Source organism: Fukomys damarensis, unplaced genomic scaffold, assembly GCF_012274545.1.
Source record: "Fukomys damarensis isolate Sample0158 unplaced genomic scaffold, DMR_v1.0_HiC HiC_scaffold_6, whole genome shotgun sequence".
Lineage (NCBI taxonomy): Eukaryota > Metazoa > Chordata > Mammalia > Rodentia > Bathyergidae > Fukomys > Fukomys damarensis.
The window spans coordinates 14,033,216-14,049,454 of record NW_022900918.1 but is presented as its reverse complement, the minus strand read 5'-3'; the positions used below and the strand labels follow the sequence as shown (position 1 = coordinate 14,049,454).

The 16,239-nt window shown below is 35.1% G+C and overlaps 1 protein-coding gene across 1 annotated transcript in view; it reads left to right on the top strand.

Moving 5' to 3' along the window:
* Mycbp2 (MYC binding protein 2) overlaps positions 1-6,328 on the top strand; it is a gene marked incomplete at its 5' end in the record, with an annotated part of 279,711 nt that extends 273,383 nt beyond the window's left edge. Inside the window, 3 exons of the mRNA XM_033760909.1 lie at positions 1,303-1,410; positions 2,039-2,204; positions 5,529-6,328. Coding sequence (XP_033616800.1) covers positions 1,303-1,410; positions 2,039-2,204; positions 5,529-5,644 — 390 coding nt within the window. The remainder of the gene's footprint in view (positions 1-1,302; positions 1,411-2,038; positions 2,205-5,528) is intronic.
* Between the last annotated feature and the right edge of the window lie 9,911 nt (positions 6,329-16,239).

Genomic DNA, 16,239 nt, shown 5'->3' with positions numbered 1-16,239 from the left:
ATATATATATATATCTGTCATGGCACTCAGCTTCCATTAATGATTATGGCTCACATGTCTCTGTGCTCCACTTGATACATTCCATGAAAACAAAGACTATTTTTTTTCATTTTTTTTTCTCCAGCACTTGGCACTTATACCAAGTTAAATAGAGAATGAATGAATGAATGACTAAATAAAAGATGTGTGATGCTGTAATATAACAAAAAGAAAATACAAATAATGAATAAGCTAGTCATAAAGTTAAATAAATATATACACACACACACACCAACAGCATTCATTTGTAAAATTTGTGTTGTTACAAATAATAAAATATTATTTGTGTGTTTCATGTACTAAATATTATAAAGGAATATTATGCTACCACATGAATAGCAGTCAAATGTTTAATAAGCTAAGAAGACTATAAAAAATGAAACAGCTAGAATAAGCAATTGGCCTTAAGGTAAATTGAAACATTTCTAGGGCCAGATTTAGGTGGTGGATGACCATTTATAACCTCTGTATCAGTGAAACCTTTTGACCTGTTTTTCTAGTACAGAAAATAGATTTATATTGACTCAGCTTGTTTATTCCCAATTTTGATTTAGCTTTTTGACTATGGGACATGATGTGCATGCAAATTGTCCCAATTTCTTGGCCTCATTTATTTTGTGCCCAGAGCAAATACAAGTTAATCATCATGATTTCACTTATTCAAGTGAACGTTTTGGCTACTATAAGTTTCTGCACATAGTATAGCTTTATAAGTGTGATCAATATTCTAAGTAGAATTACCAAGTTTAGCTTTCCTTTTAAAAAATGTTTATGTGATTACAAGTTACTTAAAATTGATGACATTTCTCTCTCATTAGTCTTGGTCTTGTAATTCTCTTCTACTACTTTATGTGCAACAGTGTTGTTCTATCCTATTATAGTTTAGGAATTGCCAAGCATATTTTAAAAAAATAGAAGGGAATATATTGCTTAATATTTCAAAATAAGAAAAATTTTCCAAACTTTGTCCTGAAAAAAGTTTCTATTTACTACATAATATCTTGTTCTTGGTATTGGAAAATTATTTCTTCTCCAATCATTTTTCTTTGACAACATGATGTCAAAGCATGACAATGGAAAGCATCAGTCCATTCCAGAATTGAAACTGCTCACCCTGATCCACTCTACAGCAATATGGGCATGTATGTACTTGGCCTTGTATAGGAGTGGCGAGAAATACAATAGTATTTGTCAGGCCTCTTGATCTGACTTTCACAAGGGTATTCTTTTTCTTGTCCTTATCTAAATATGATCTCTTCTTAGGCATATTTTGGTGGTGAGGCTCGCTGTGATGCTGAGGCTGGACAAGGGGATGATTATGATCCTAGAGAGCTCATCTGTGGTGCCTGTTCCGATGTGTCCAGAGCTCAGGTGGGCAGAGCATGTTATTAGGAATAGCAGTTTGGAAAGGTTAAAATTCTATTTTTTAAATGATATACCAAATAAATCAGGTTTTTCCATAGTGTTTTCTGATATTTATATCGTACTATATAATTTTCCAAATTGTTTCATAGGTATTATTTCTTTTAGATGGTGTTCTCTCTCATTTTATAATTTGTCTTCCATTAAATGATCACCTATTTAAATGAGAAATGAACTGACTTATTTCATTTTCTTAAACCTGCAGTCAGACTTCTAGATTTTCCTCACCTCATGAAATCTTCACAGTACATCTAAGATATTGGGAGATAGATGAAACATTATCAAATCATTTTTCAAATTTGACAAATGAAATATTCATAAAGAAATTAAGTAATTTGCTTATTAAACCAAATAGATTGTGCTGGAGATAGAATTAGAACTTGGAGTTTTGTCTAAACCTTTTAGGCAAAACCATTTATCCATTAATTTTAACATGTGAATCATTAGTCTTCATCAGTTTTCAGAACTATATATATTCTGAAAATATGAATTAATGAACTATATGTATATAACTTATCTTAAGTATAATTGGAATAATCTCACTATATTCTTGTACCTGTCTCTTCTTTTGCTATAGATGTGTCCCAAACATGGCACAGACTTTTTGGAATATAAATGTCGCTACTGCTGTTCAGTGGCTGTCTTTTTCTGTTTTGGAACAACACATTTCTGTAATGCTTGTCATGATGATTTTCAAAGAATGACTAGCATTCCTAAGGAAGAACTACCACACTGTCCTGCAGGTATGCTTTTAGTATTTCAAAAAGCACAAGTATAATTATTCATTTTATTTAAAGGTCATATGGGAACTCTGTTTCAAATGTTGGAAACCCAGTTCAAATGAGGCCAAAGTATCAGAGAACATAAATAACTTCAAACCCTGTAAGCTTGACATTTTGAGCCAAGTAGAAAGTTCAAGTCATCATCATCATGAGGAGTGAGTAGTTATAATGAAACAGACCTCTTAGGACATAAGAATTAAGTCTACTAAGAGTTATTAAAAGGATTTCTGTTCAGCACAAAAGAGCCATGTGACATTTAATACTCTAAATTAATGATAGAAACATATAAAAGGGCTGGAACAATAAAATGAATTAAGTGGTTTGATCTAGAGGATCCAGGAATTGGCAGCATAGTGAGCAACAGAAAACCAAGGGGATTTAAAAGCCACATAGCATAAAGAAAAAGTGATTTTCTGTGGAAGTCAGGCTGAGGAAGAAAAAAAAAGGAAGCATAAATAAAAAGAATCTGAAAACTGAAAGAGGTCAGGAGGCTGGGGATCATCATAATGTGGTCAGGCATGGTTACGCGTGCCTATAATCCCAGCACTTGGGAGGCAGAGGCAGGAGGATTACTGCGAGTTCGAGGCCAGCCTGGGGTACACAGTCAGTTCAAGGCCAGCCTGAACTATATAGCAAGCCCCTGCATCAGAAAAACAAGAAAAATCTTTAATGTGGACTGTCAGGCTTCCTGGAAGTAAGTGAAGTAGAAGGAGAGGTAAAAGCAGCCATGCAGTATATCTACAGTTATTGAAAATACAAGTACATACCACCCTGTATGTGATATTGTTAGATCTGGGACACACTCCCTCCCATACATGGCTCATCAGAGAACACATGGTAGGCCTGCATGGGAAGCAGTATGATAATACCCCTCAGATTTACCAGTACAGCTACCCTCAGCAGTCTTAATTCTGGGTACACATGCACGCACATGTGAGGGAAATTTTAAAAGCTTAGACATGGTTTATTCCTTATAACATTGCTTATAATAATAAAAATTTATAAACAATACCAATATCCAATAGGGGAGTGATTAATACTAAAAAAGAAGAATGGTGTTTCTTATACAATAATGAAAGACTCCTATCTGATGCTATAAATAAAAAAGCAAGTCGCAGATTAATGTATATAATATGCTGCCTTTTGTAAGAAAGTGAAAATGAAAATACATACTTATGCTTATATTTGCATAAAGAAATACTGGAAAAATATTCAAGAAACTAAGAAAATAAATTACTGAAGAAAACAAGGGCAAGATAGTGACAGAGATAGGGGTGGAGATGTCAAATCTGATTACAAATTTTTAACATTTTTATGTTAAACCACATGAAATATATTATCTATTTGATAAATAAGAGTACTTTAAGGAATGGCTGCTTTATGCCACCTGTGTCAAGTAAAAATTACTATACTGACCCCCTTCAAAAAATGTTTTTTAAATATGGGAGGGTGGAGGGGAGTGAAGGGAGGACAGGGGTAAGGGGAAAAAATGAGAATCAAGATCTGTAATATAAAGGCGCAAGATCCCAGTGATGAATGTAATTGTACTGAATACTTGAAAAGTACCAATAAACTCAATAAAAAAGAAAAAAAAAAGTTTAGGTTGAAGTAACAGACTTTTAAAGTAGCAAATTCACAATTATATGAGTACAGGGCATTTGGGGTAATGGGCAGGTCAGAGATGGGAGCTATGATTGGAAGGAGAGGTAGGGAGTGGAGGTCAGCACATGAAGGGAGTAAAAAGCAAGATAGTGTTCCAGATGATTTGAACTCCAAGGGAAAGAAGACTATCAAAGGAAAGGTGTAAGTCTGGAAATAAACGGAAAGTGAAAGTTTATCATGCTTTGTGTCATGGAGGAGCTCAGCAGACCACCAGTTTCCAGATGGGGAATCTGCTCTACTATAATTTATGATGGGCATAATTAACTAGTTAGCCATCTTCTGGAGACCTCCCTATTGATAACGTTCTGGGTTTGTGCCTGCATTTGTTTGAAGCAGCACAACTGCTGCTCTTAAGTCTCTTAGCTCAGACCTATGGCCACTTTTTCTCAGATGACCTGTCTTTTCTTTGATACCAACACCCATGCCTTAGTCTTACTCTTACATTTTACTTTATGTTCCTCTAGATTAGGGCTTGGTTTGTTCTAGTTCAATAATATAATACAGTTAATGTTAGTTGGGTATTTATACTACACAGGCTAAGAGCATCATAGACACTAGCCTTTTACCCTTCATGGTTTTGTTCTTTTATACAGGAGAAGTTTAACCCAAAAGAGGTAGATGGAGTGAGATTTCATTCCCCATTGATCGGGAAAAAATTTGTCCTATCCAACCTCATATTTTTTTCATAAGCAAAATTGGAATTTACATTTATTATTTTGAAAAGTAGCTATAAAGAACTAATACATAGTTCCTATCCCGCCTCCTACAATGCAGTAGGCAGTGTGTATTCAAGTGTAAGCACAGCCTATATTCCGGACCCCATAAAGCCCTCTATTAATAAAGAAGCTAAATATCCTTTTTAAATGACATAATGCACATTGGCGTAACAAATTCCTTTTAGAAATAGAAAAGTACAGAGATTTTTTTAATGTTGCATCAGTCTAGTTTATGTATTATGTACAAATTTATATTTTCCCCAGAGTGCTTTTTATGGATTGTTATCTTAATGTTCATACTTTAAGATGACTGTCATCTTCCTAGTAATCTCCCTTCAGATAGCTTTTTAAATAACCCTAATAATCAGTATTCTGAGTTTTGATATGTTTTCTGGCTCATTTATACTTGTTTGTTGTTACTTGTAAAAAGACATCCTGTCCATGGAGGGCTGGGAATTTAGCTCAGTGGTTCTGCCACCTGCCTTGCAAGTGCAAGAATCCAAGTTCCATCCCTGGTACCAAAAAAAAAAAAAAACTCTGTATTCTTATCCAGAATAATATTCTGCTAGCTTAAATTGGCAGATTTTTGTGACTATTTTTGTTCATTTCTTTTGCTTTAAAATGATATATTTGATTCATCTATTCATTGAAAAAGATCTATAACTCATGGTGGTTCTCTATAAGCAAGATATTGTGGGTAAGGGACTATGTCACTTCCACTTCCTCTGTTATATATAATTCTGTTATATTGAAATTTTTGTGAACATTTTTATGTCTATGAGAAGAAAATTTTTTATTTTATATTTATGTAATCAGTTGTGATTATCAGTGATTTTTATTTATATGAGGTTTATGTGTTTATGTTTTTAAATATTATATTCCCTTACCTCCTTCAAAATTCATACAGGTCCCAAAGGCAAACAGTTAGAAGGAACTGAATGTCCACTCCATGTTGTTCATCCACCCACTGGAGAGGAATTTGCTCTGGGGTGTGGAGTATGCAGAAATGCTCACACTTTTTAGAACACTGCAATCCTTTGTCTACAGAGAAAAGTTGTCTTCATCCGCTAAGAGGATGTGGTGAAGTTTAAACTCTGCTCAGGATAAGGACAGGACCATTTTTACATCCATGAAAATGAACCATTCACAGTGCAAGAAAGATGCCAAATACCATGTACATAATTCTTGCTGTGGAAGTTTTCCCCTTATTTTGTTTTTTTGTTTGTTTGTTTGTTTTATTTGAACCAAGACATCAAACTTGTGAGGTGTTTGCATGTGGCCATTTCCGTCATTGGCCTGTGAACCATTGAACATTTATAGATAATTAACATAAAAGATTCATCACACCCATGGACTAAGAAGGATGCTGGCTTTCAAGCAAAAAAGAAAAAAAATTATTGTTAATGATATACTGCCTTTTTTGTAATCCTGTAAAATTGCATCATGGGTGGGGATATAAAGAGGAGTATTCTGGTTTATTTCCTAGACTGTTATTTAAAAAAAATGTGTTAGGACAGCATATAAATGTAATAAGTATCACACTGTATATAAAGATATCAATGTTCTGTATAAGAATTACTAAATTACAAATGCAGTTTCATTTAAACTTCTAGGTTACGTTTGAGCCTGAAATTTTAATGAAGTGCAATACTGAGTGTGCCTCATTATCTTGCAGCTGTAAACATATTGGAATGTATATGTCAATAAAACCACTGTACATTTTTATACAGTGATAAAGTCTAACATTTGTGAAGCGTCTTTTTTTTTTAGAAAAAGTAAAGTTTATAGCCTTAAAAACATATCTAAGATTTTTTAGAAATTTACTAACACAGTGAAATCATAACTTTCCTAACTATTATTTTAAATTAGATGATAATAAACTACAATGTTAGAATCTTAATACTTCATAGAAGATGATGATTTTTTTTTCATAAACACGCACCAAAGACAGAAGAAAACATTTAGGATATTAACTTCTAGTTTCTCAGCCAGTAGTTTTTTGTCCTTTCAAAAAATATTGAAGTAACTAGTCTTTTCTTTTATACATAACATTGTGTTAAGTATGTTCTACTAATTTATGCATTTGAGTTACGAAGTTGCCAATTTGTTCATTTACAATTCATCATAATCAGGTTATACTTATTCCCATGAGACTGACAAAAGTCTTTATCTGTTTTATTCTAGATTCCTATTGCTGGAAATATACAAATCAGTTTGTTGGTATAGAAATAGTTGGGCAGGAGATTTAGCTCAGTGGTTCTGCTACCTGCTTTGCAAGTGCAAGATCCTGAGCTCAAACCCTGGTACCAAAAACTAAATAAATAGTTGAAAAATTTAATGACATTTGTGTTAGGCAATTTTGAAAAACCTGAAACAGTCTACTCCTTAAAGAACTTAAAATATAAAGAAAGATTTAGTACAGATAACTATTTTTCAGAACATTCTAATAAATTTCATAAAACTATCCAGGCCTAATGCTTCAAGATTTAGGAAGCATCATTATTGGTTTATTGTTTTTGTGGTTGAGAAGGTAGTAGCCAAGAGGCATTTGAGCTGTATCTTGAAGACAATGTCGAATTTCAAGAAACAGAAATGTAGGGAATGGCATGAGAAAAAATATATATAAATAGAAAAATCTAATTAAAGAACAGTGAATCATCTAACAAAACATACAGGCTTGGTGTCGATTTAACATGTTTGCAGGAAATACAAAGTAGGTACACAGACTAACAGTGTCCCTAGGAATACTCCCAAGAAATGAGAGATTGTGATGAGGCCCATGTAAATATATTTGACCTAAAGTCACAGTCCAGAGGAAAGAACTTAGAGAATACTACCCAAATAAATGATTTCATGGACACAACTGTAAGGAATACTGTCTTGGATTCAGTAACTTTAATGACAAATTGATTAGCCATAGTTTGTAAATTGTGATGGAGAAGAAGCAAGCTATAGCGATGCCTGGCTAGAGTGAGTAATCAGGTTAATATTCTAGTAATCGAAGGAAGAAAATCAACAAAGCCCTATTATGTATAGTCGTGGTGACTTTAACTTCACTTATGAGGAAGTGGATCTTTAATTATACGATCCACTTCAAAAACAGCAAACTTGAACTTTTTAGAAATAATTCAGGACAGAGTACAGAAGGGTATATCTGTAGCAGGCCTTCAACTCAAGTATCCTGGGTTCAAGACCATCCTTCAAATGTTCTATATAATGTATGAGGCAAGAAACAAAGCAGAATCACGATAGTAGGGATTAGTAAATGTTTCTGGAAAATAACTTTATTTTCAGGCCTAAAGAAAGCTATTTTTCTTAGTTTACTGGCTATATTATTTAGGCCCAAGATCCCCCTATTAATAAGCTTATTTAAATGTATTGTAGTACTGTTATTTATTACTTTTCACTCATAACCCTTACTAATTTGCTGTCTTTTTCCGATTTCTAACCTCAACATCTCTCCCTGCCATTTTGTTTCTATATTCCACCTGGACATGTATCTGATATTAGTGTTCAATGGAACATTATAGCTTGTTTTTCTGAAAACCCAACTGCACGTGGAGAGTATTGGGATTGAAAGCAGAAGACTTGAATGCAAGTGCTAGCTCTGCCTCTTTTTTGCTTATGCAACCTTGACTCAACCACTTTCTTTTCATTTCAATTTCTTAGAAATAATACCAAATCCACATGAGAAAGTTTTTATAAAAGTGCTTTATCTCATGATAGTATTCAAAAGAGAAGAGCGAAGGAAAGAACATGTACTCAACATGTTCTAAATTACAGACAGTGAATTAAGCATTAGTCCCCTCAACAACTCTGGGAATAAAACATTAATATCATTTAGCTTTTAGAGAAGTTAAATGACTTGCACTAAATTCCTGCTGTATTTGGCTAAAAAAAATTCCCAATATATACATCTAGAATTTTGTCTCCAAAGCCAAAATTTATTCTGACACATAATGCTATTACTGTTATCAGTGGTTCTATGAAAAGAACTCGTAAAATACTAACTGGACACTTGGAAATACAGGAAAAATTGCAGAGGACAAGACACTATTTACCTCCAGGAATTGTCAGTTGAGAGGGTTATAACTTAAACCTCCCTTTAACATGACCTCCACCTTTAGTTAAGCTCTGTAACAGTCTGTAGCTACAGCACCTGAGGCATCCACTCCAGCATTTGATCCAAAACCATACTCTTCCAAGGCAGCCATAGCCAATGACAGAACACTGCCAGTGTGCTAAATCCTGGTCATTCCTGCCCATGCAAGCACATTGACCTTTATGAGCAATCTGTGCCCCAAAACTCAGGGGGGTGAGACCTGCTTAGAGGTACGCTTCGGTCAAGACAACTAGTAGCTCCTCTGCTACTCTTGCTCCCTCAGTTGTTAATCTTTCACAGACTTTTCTCACAACAGAATTCCCATACTTTGAACTTCATCTTGGAACCTGCTTCCTAGAATTACTGGCCAACACAGGAGGATATTTTAAATGGCTTACACATTTTCAATTCATTTCACAAATGACTTAAGATGACACAGGATAAAATAGCTAAACTGTGAAAAGAGAAATATTAAAGGAAGCACATTGAATACAAATTGTGAAAGATAATAAAAGCCAGGTTTGGCGATCAAGGTCCAGTCACTAACCCTACAGTTGTGAAAGAGCAGGTCACTAGCTTCAGTTTCTTGGCTAATTAAGCAGAGTATGAAACATATTCAGTCATAACGTGTATTTCCTCAAAGAAGTAAATGCAAATAGTCTTGAAGGATGGGAAGGTAAGTTTTGACAAGCAAAAGTGGAAAGCATATTCCAGGGAGATGCTGTGATGAGAACTAGGGCACAAAGAGTTCCTCAGAAGTGTAAGCTGTTTGAGGCTCCATTTAATAAATATTAGAGGGGCTAGGGATTTAGCTCAGTGGTTCCGCTGCCTGCCTTGCAAGTTCATGAATTCTATCCCTGGTACAAAACACACACAAAACACACACACACATAAATTCAGTACCTGTTCTAGATCTACACTTGCCAGTACACTCTGAAGAGGGTGAGAACTGTTTTCCCCATTGCTTAGTAATCATGACTTCTCCATAGAAAGTGCTTAAGTGAACTATATGGGTTCCTGACTTAAAATGCTTGGTGTGCTGGGGATGAGACATTTGCAGGAAACAAATTTGGAAATATGTAAATAATACAATGTCATAAAGTATTACAATCAAAATTTTATGATAAGACAAAACATGTATTAAGGGCTTATCATAGCCAAATACTGTGTGTGCATGGATGTTGTAGGCAGGATAATAGTCCCCCAAAATATTCCCATATATTAGTCTCCAAGATGTACAAGTATAAAGATGTTACCTTACATGGCAAAAGGGACTTTGCAAATCTAATGAAAGACACATCTTTAGATTGTTTTAACTCTGGGGCCAATGTAATCAAAAGGGGCATAATATAGAAAAGGAGGAGGCAAGAAGATCAGAGTCAGGGAGGGACAGAATCAGAGGCCAGAGAGAAAGGCTTGATGATGCCACCCTCCTGGCTTTGAAGATGGGTGAAGGGCCAGGCACCAATGAATGAAGGAGGCCTCAAAATCTGGAAAAGACAGCAAGCACAAGTTCTCCTCAGGACCCTCCAGAAGGAACACAGCTCTGCTGCCACCTTTGGATTTGCCATCATTTTGGGTTTCTTTTCTTTAGAATTGCACAAAAAATAACCTATATTGTGCGAAACCATTAAAACTGGTCATTTCTTGAAGTAACAGTAGGAAAGGGATACAGTGGGTTTCACATGCATTATCACAATTTCCCATTCTATAGACCCATGAACTATTAACATTTTATAGATGAGAGAACAAAGAATGGTAAATACCTTAATTTTTTATTGATTACATATGGGAATAACATTTGGGATACACTGGTTATAATAAAACTGATTTTACCTGTCTTTTAACTTCAAAAAGATGTCGCTTCTAGAAATTATAAATTACATATATGTCTCGTGAAATTATAAATCACATATGTGTCTCGCATATGTATCTAATAGCGCTAGCTTAGAGTTTCATCTTCTATAGTTTTAACATTCTTCTGAAATTTTAAAATTAATTTTATTTTTAACTGATAAAAATATTAAAACTTCATATGAATGTAATGTTTTGATACTTGTGTACATTGTAATATTCAGGTTAATCATATCTAACTTTAGCATTTCTTTATGGTAAAAACATTCTTCTAGAGGGCCAGGGATTTAGCTCAGTGCTTCTGCCACTTGTCTCGTAAGCACAAGGACCCGAGTTCAATCCCCATTATTAAAAAAAAAAAAAAAAATCTTCTTGAATCCTAGAAAGATGAAATTCAGAAATCAACCAGTAACAAATGCTGGCAGAGCTGTGGGGAAAAAAGAACACTTCTCCACTGTTGGTGGGAGTGTAGTCTGGTGCAACCACTGTGGAAATCAGTGCAGAGATTCCTCAAAGAACTAGATTAGAGATCCCTTTTGACCCAGCTATTCTCTTGCTGGGTATCTTCCCAAAAGAATTAAAGAAATCGTACCACAACAATATATGTGCACCCATGTTTATAGCAGCACAATCTGTAATATCTAAATCTTGGAAACAGCCCAAATGTCCATCAACTGGTGACTGCATAAAGAAGATGTGAGGTTTTTTTTACATGAAATGGAATACTATTCAGCCATAAAGAATGATAAACTAGCATGATTTATAGCTATTATATGGATGTACATTGAGGCCATAGTCTCAAGTAAAATAAATAGGACACACGTGTAAATCACAAATAGTTTCTCTGCTGTGACAAACTGCAAGTGTAAATGAGAACTGAAATGTATTATAGATAAAGTAAAATAGGAAGAAAAAGTACAAAAGCACAGGGGGGGTAAGGAGGAGGGATGGGGGAAAGGAAAGAAGGGAAACAAAAAAATATGAGAAAAGAAGGAAAAGACAGAAACAAAGTTTTTGTAAATAAGGAAGGAGGTATAAATAAGGGAGGGGTGGAAGGGAAGAAAGGAATGGGGAAGAAAAACAAGAACCAAGATATATCAGGTACAGATACAAAACCCCAATGATAAATGTGATCACAATGTATACCTAAATTGTACCGATAAACAATGGAAAAATAAAATATATATGTTACATTATTATTTCCTATACTCACATTACTGTGCAGTAACCCACCAGAACCTCATATTCCCATGCTTGCTTTTTTTAGTAAGAAACAAACCCAAAGAAGCCCAAATATGTACTTTAAGAAGATAGCACAGAAAGTGGGTCAGAGAGGACTTGAAAAATGCAGCCCCTAAAGAAGACCATTTAGGAGTTATGATTGTGATTTAAGAAGAGTTGATAGAGGCTTTTTCCTATTGCACATTAATTTTAATTATATATATATATATATATATAATGTGAAATACAATGTGAAAATTCAGTATGTTTACAATGTGTAATGATCAAAGCAGGGTAATGAGCATAGTCAGCTCCTTAAATAGCATGTCTTTGTGTTGGGAAGCTGCAAGCTCCCATAATTCTTTATAAAATATATAATAAATTGTTGTCAACTATGGTTACCCTTCTAGAACTTATTCCTGCTACCTAACTATATTTTGGTACTTGTTATCTCACCTTTCTCAATTGCCCCTCCATTTCTCCTAGTCTATAGTGACTATTCTACTCCCTACTTTTATTATATCAACTTTTTTTGGCTTCCATATATGAATGACATTTGTCTCTCGGTGCCTGGCTTATTTCATTTAACATAATTTCCTACAGTTTCATCCATATTTGCACAAAAAACAGAATTTCTTTCTTTTTATGGCTGAATATTTCACTGTCTTCATCCATTCATCTGCTGTTGGACATCTCAGTTGATCCCAAATCTTTGGTATTGTGAATAGTGCTGTAATAAACATGGAAGTACAGAGATCTCTATGATATTCTGATTTTATTTCTTTAGAATACATACCCAGAAGTAAGATTGCTTGATAATATGCTAGTTCTATTTTTAATTTTTTGAGAAACATCCATACTGTTTTCCATAATGGCTATCCTATCTTACATTATCACCAAAAGTGTTTAGAGTTCTCACTTCCCTGCATACACTTCAGAATTCATTTTTGTCTTTTTTATTATAGTTATTCTAATGGGTATAAGATAATATCTCATATTTTTGATTTGCCTTACTCTGAGAATTAGTGATTTTGAATATTTTTCATATACTTGTTGGCCTTTATGTATCTTTTGAAAAATGTTTATTTAAAAGATCATTTGCAAGGGCTGGGGATTTAGCTCAGTGGTTCCACCGTCTGCCTTGAAAGTGCAAGGTCCCGAGTTCAATCCCTGGTACCAAAAAATAAATAAAACAAAGTAAAAAAATCACGTAGCCTCACTCTCTTAAGGCTCCTAAAAAAATCATTTTCCCAGCTTTATTGGACTAACATACTACAGAAACTATACTATAGAAACCAAAACAACATGGTACTGCCACAAAAACTGGCACATAGAACAATGGAACAGAGAGGAGAATCCAGAAATAAATCTACACATCTACAACAAACTCATATTCAACAAAAGCACCAAAAGTGTATGTCAGAGAAAAGACGGTTTTTTCAATAAATGCTAGGAAACTAGATATTTATTCAGAAGAATGAAAGTAGACTCCTAACTCTCACTATATGCAAAAATTAAAATAGATCATAGTACTAAATGTAAGAACAGGAACAATGAAACTAGAAGAAAACACTTGAAAGCATTAGTATAGCAATGACTTTTTGGATACAACCTGAAAAGTATAGACAATAAATGTCAAAGAAGCTTCTATACATCAAAGGAACTAATCAACAGAGTGAAGAAGAAACAATCCACAGAATGAGAAGAAATTTGGAAATTACTCCTCTGAAACGAAATTCCCCTAAGATTTTGTACTTCACTGCTTACAAATTATACATCTGTAAAAGGAGAAAAAAACTTGACAGAAGATGAGTTAGATAGATAGCATAGTTATGCATAAGCTTAAATACCAGGCTTATGAATTTGCCTTTTACCTGATACAGAGGGAAGCACTGAATACTTGCAAGTGATTGGAAAAATTCTACTCAGTACTTCATGAAGATTAGCAAGAAATACTGACCACTCTTCCAAGCTCCATTAGACAAATCAGTCATTATCCTCCCTTGGATGTTGAAGTAATAACAAATAACTATGAGTCTGATTGTAACAAAAGGTAGTGTCAATTCAAAGTTTTAATTTAATAGAACACAATATATAATACCACACTTCTGTCTTAAGGGAGTTCCTTGAAAGATAATTAAATATGTTCTCTTTACCTAAAAGGAGTATTTAGCATGAAAGTCACTGGCTTGACACATTGAGAAACCTCATGCCAAGGCCCAGAAGAGAAATGATCCAGTAACTCTCAAGTGCACTAATGGAAACATGGGTCCAATAATGGGGTATCATTGCAGGGGCCATGCACAAAACTGTGACCTGTATATTGGATATAGAGAAGCTTGATCTCATAATTACAGATAGAAAAGAATAAAGGACTAAAATACAGCAACTAGACAGCATGTTCGGTCTCAGTCAGATCTGTCAGAAGGGGCAGTTTGGAGCACAATGCTACGAATGTGTATGGTGTTTAACTTTGAAATGTTCTTATGGGAGATAATGAAGAGGAAGCAAGAACATCTTATGTAATTGTAGAAGAAGGTAATGTCATTGGGATCAATTAATGAACTCTGACAGTCTCCACTTGGAAAAAAAATAGGACCAGTTGAAGCTGAAGATTTCCATGCCTTAGCAATAAATAAAGCATGTGTATAGGGGCATCCAAATCCTGGGCACATTTTTGGGCCTGACCAAAACTAACCATATATCTGCCATTATGGAATTATATGGGATACATCTGAGAAAGGGGCAAATAAAGAGTCTTGCTTTTCTGGATTCAGTTGTAATCAATATGATTTCAACTGGCAAAGTGGATGTGATTCCTCACACCTGCTATATTTTATTGGACAACATACTTAGAAGGTGAAACAGCCTAACATTATTTATTAAAAGGCCATGCATGGGAAAAAATGCACTTTGTTTACAGATACAACAGACTGTTCTATGAACCCCCTATTTTTCAATAAAACAAATAATGTTGACAGGTAATAAGTGTATCTCTGGAGCTATTCAGACAGGGGCTGAGCAGAACAACATCCGTCAAGGGTGCTGTACTATAATGCCAGACCAGGTGGGAAACCTCTTCTGGGGTGAGGGGTAGACATACTCCTAAGTGAAATAAATAAGTCACACATGTGTAAATACCAAACAGTTTCTCTGGTGTGAAAAACTATAACAGTACATACGATCCTCATGATATAATTGACAATGTGAAACAGGAAGAAAAGAGCTGAAGGTGTAGGGAAAGTGGGAAGGGTAGGGGAAAGCTAATAAGGGAAAAGAAAAAAATATGTGAAAATGAAAAAATGGAAATAAAGTGTTTGTAAATGAGGAGGGGAGGAGGGGGTGAAGGGAGGTCAGGGACAAGGGAAAAAATGAGAATCAAGACCCGTCATGTAAAGGTACAAGATCCCAATGATGAATGTAACTACTGTATACCTAAAATGTACCAATACACTCAATGAGAGAAAAGGAAAAAAAGAAAGGGCAGTTTGGAACCTAATGAAGTTTTTGTCTATTTGTAAAGCTAATAGAGAACCACTTGCAGATAGCTTATGTGTCTCACAATGCATGCCAAGCACAGAAAAATGTCAAAGATGTCTGACCATTTGCCTGAGTTGCTTCTTCTCAGTGGACAAAGCTAAAATCCTGGTAGAATTTCTGTATGTGACTTTTGTATCCCTTTGGTAATGTGTTCTTGTTGCTTCGGCTAAAACAAATAAGAAAAATCACAGCTTTTTCTGATGAGAAAGAAGACTGAAACAAACACCTCTGTCCTCACTCATTGAGTTAGATCCAAGAGTAAAAACATTATGTAGTTAACATTTACTGGGTGTTACCATATGCTTGTGACTAACCTATTTGGCTCACAAATGCTAACTCATTTAATTCTCATGACAATTCCATAAATTGGTATTATTATCATTGCCATTTTATAGAAGAGTAAACTGAGTTGCCAAGAAGCTGAGTAGCTTGTCCAAGTTCACATATCCAAAAAATGGCAGAAACAAATTCAAAACTCAGATCCACATCTTCTCTAGCCGCCTCTGCAGCAGCTTTGACTCAGCAGTCTTGAGTTGAGGCTCTCACATTTGCAAGACCCAAGAAGAAAATGAGGAGACAAGTGTTCGTCCTTCTGTCAGGAAACACCAGATTGGGGGACCTAAAAAAAAGAGAACTTCAGAAAAAGGAGTTAAGTCTGGAAAACAGAACAGAGACCAGAGTGAGAAAGAACATATACAGCATGTGACGTACAAAACCCTAAATCGAGGCCGCCTCTCCCAGAGCGGGTGCAGATGAAGAGGCTTGGGTGAGGCCAGCGAATTTCGCAGCCCCAGCTGGGAGACCCTGGCGGCAGAGCCTCCTAGTGCTCTAGGACGGATGCCTCTTTCCTCCGACTCTTTCCCTGTCTCCGTGAGTCTGAGCTGTTGGCGGCAGGGCCGGG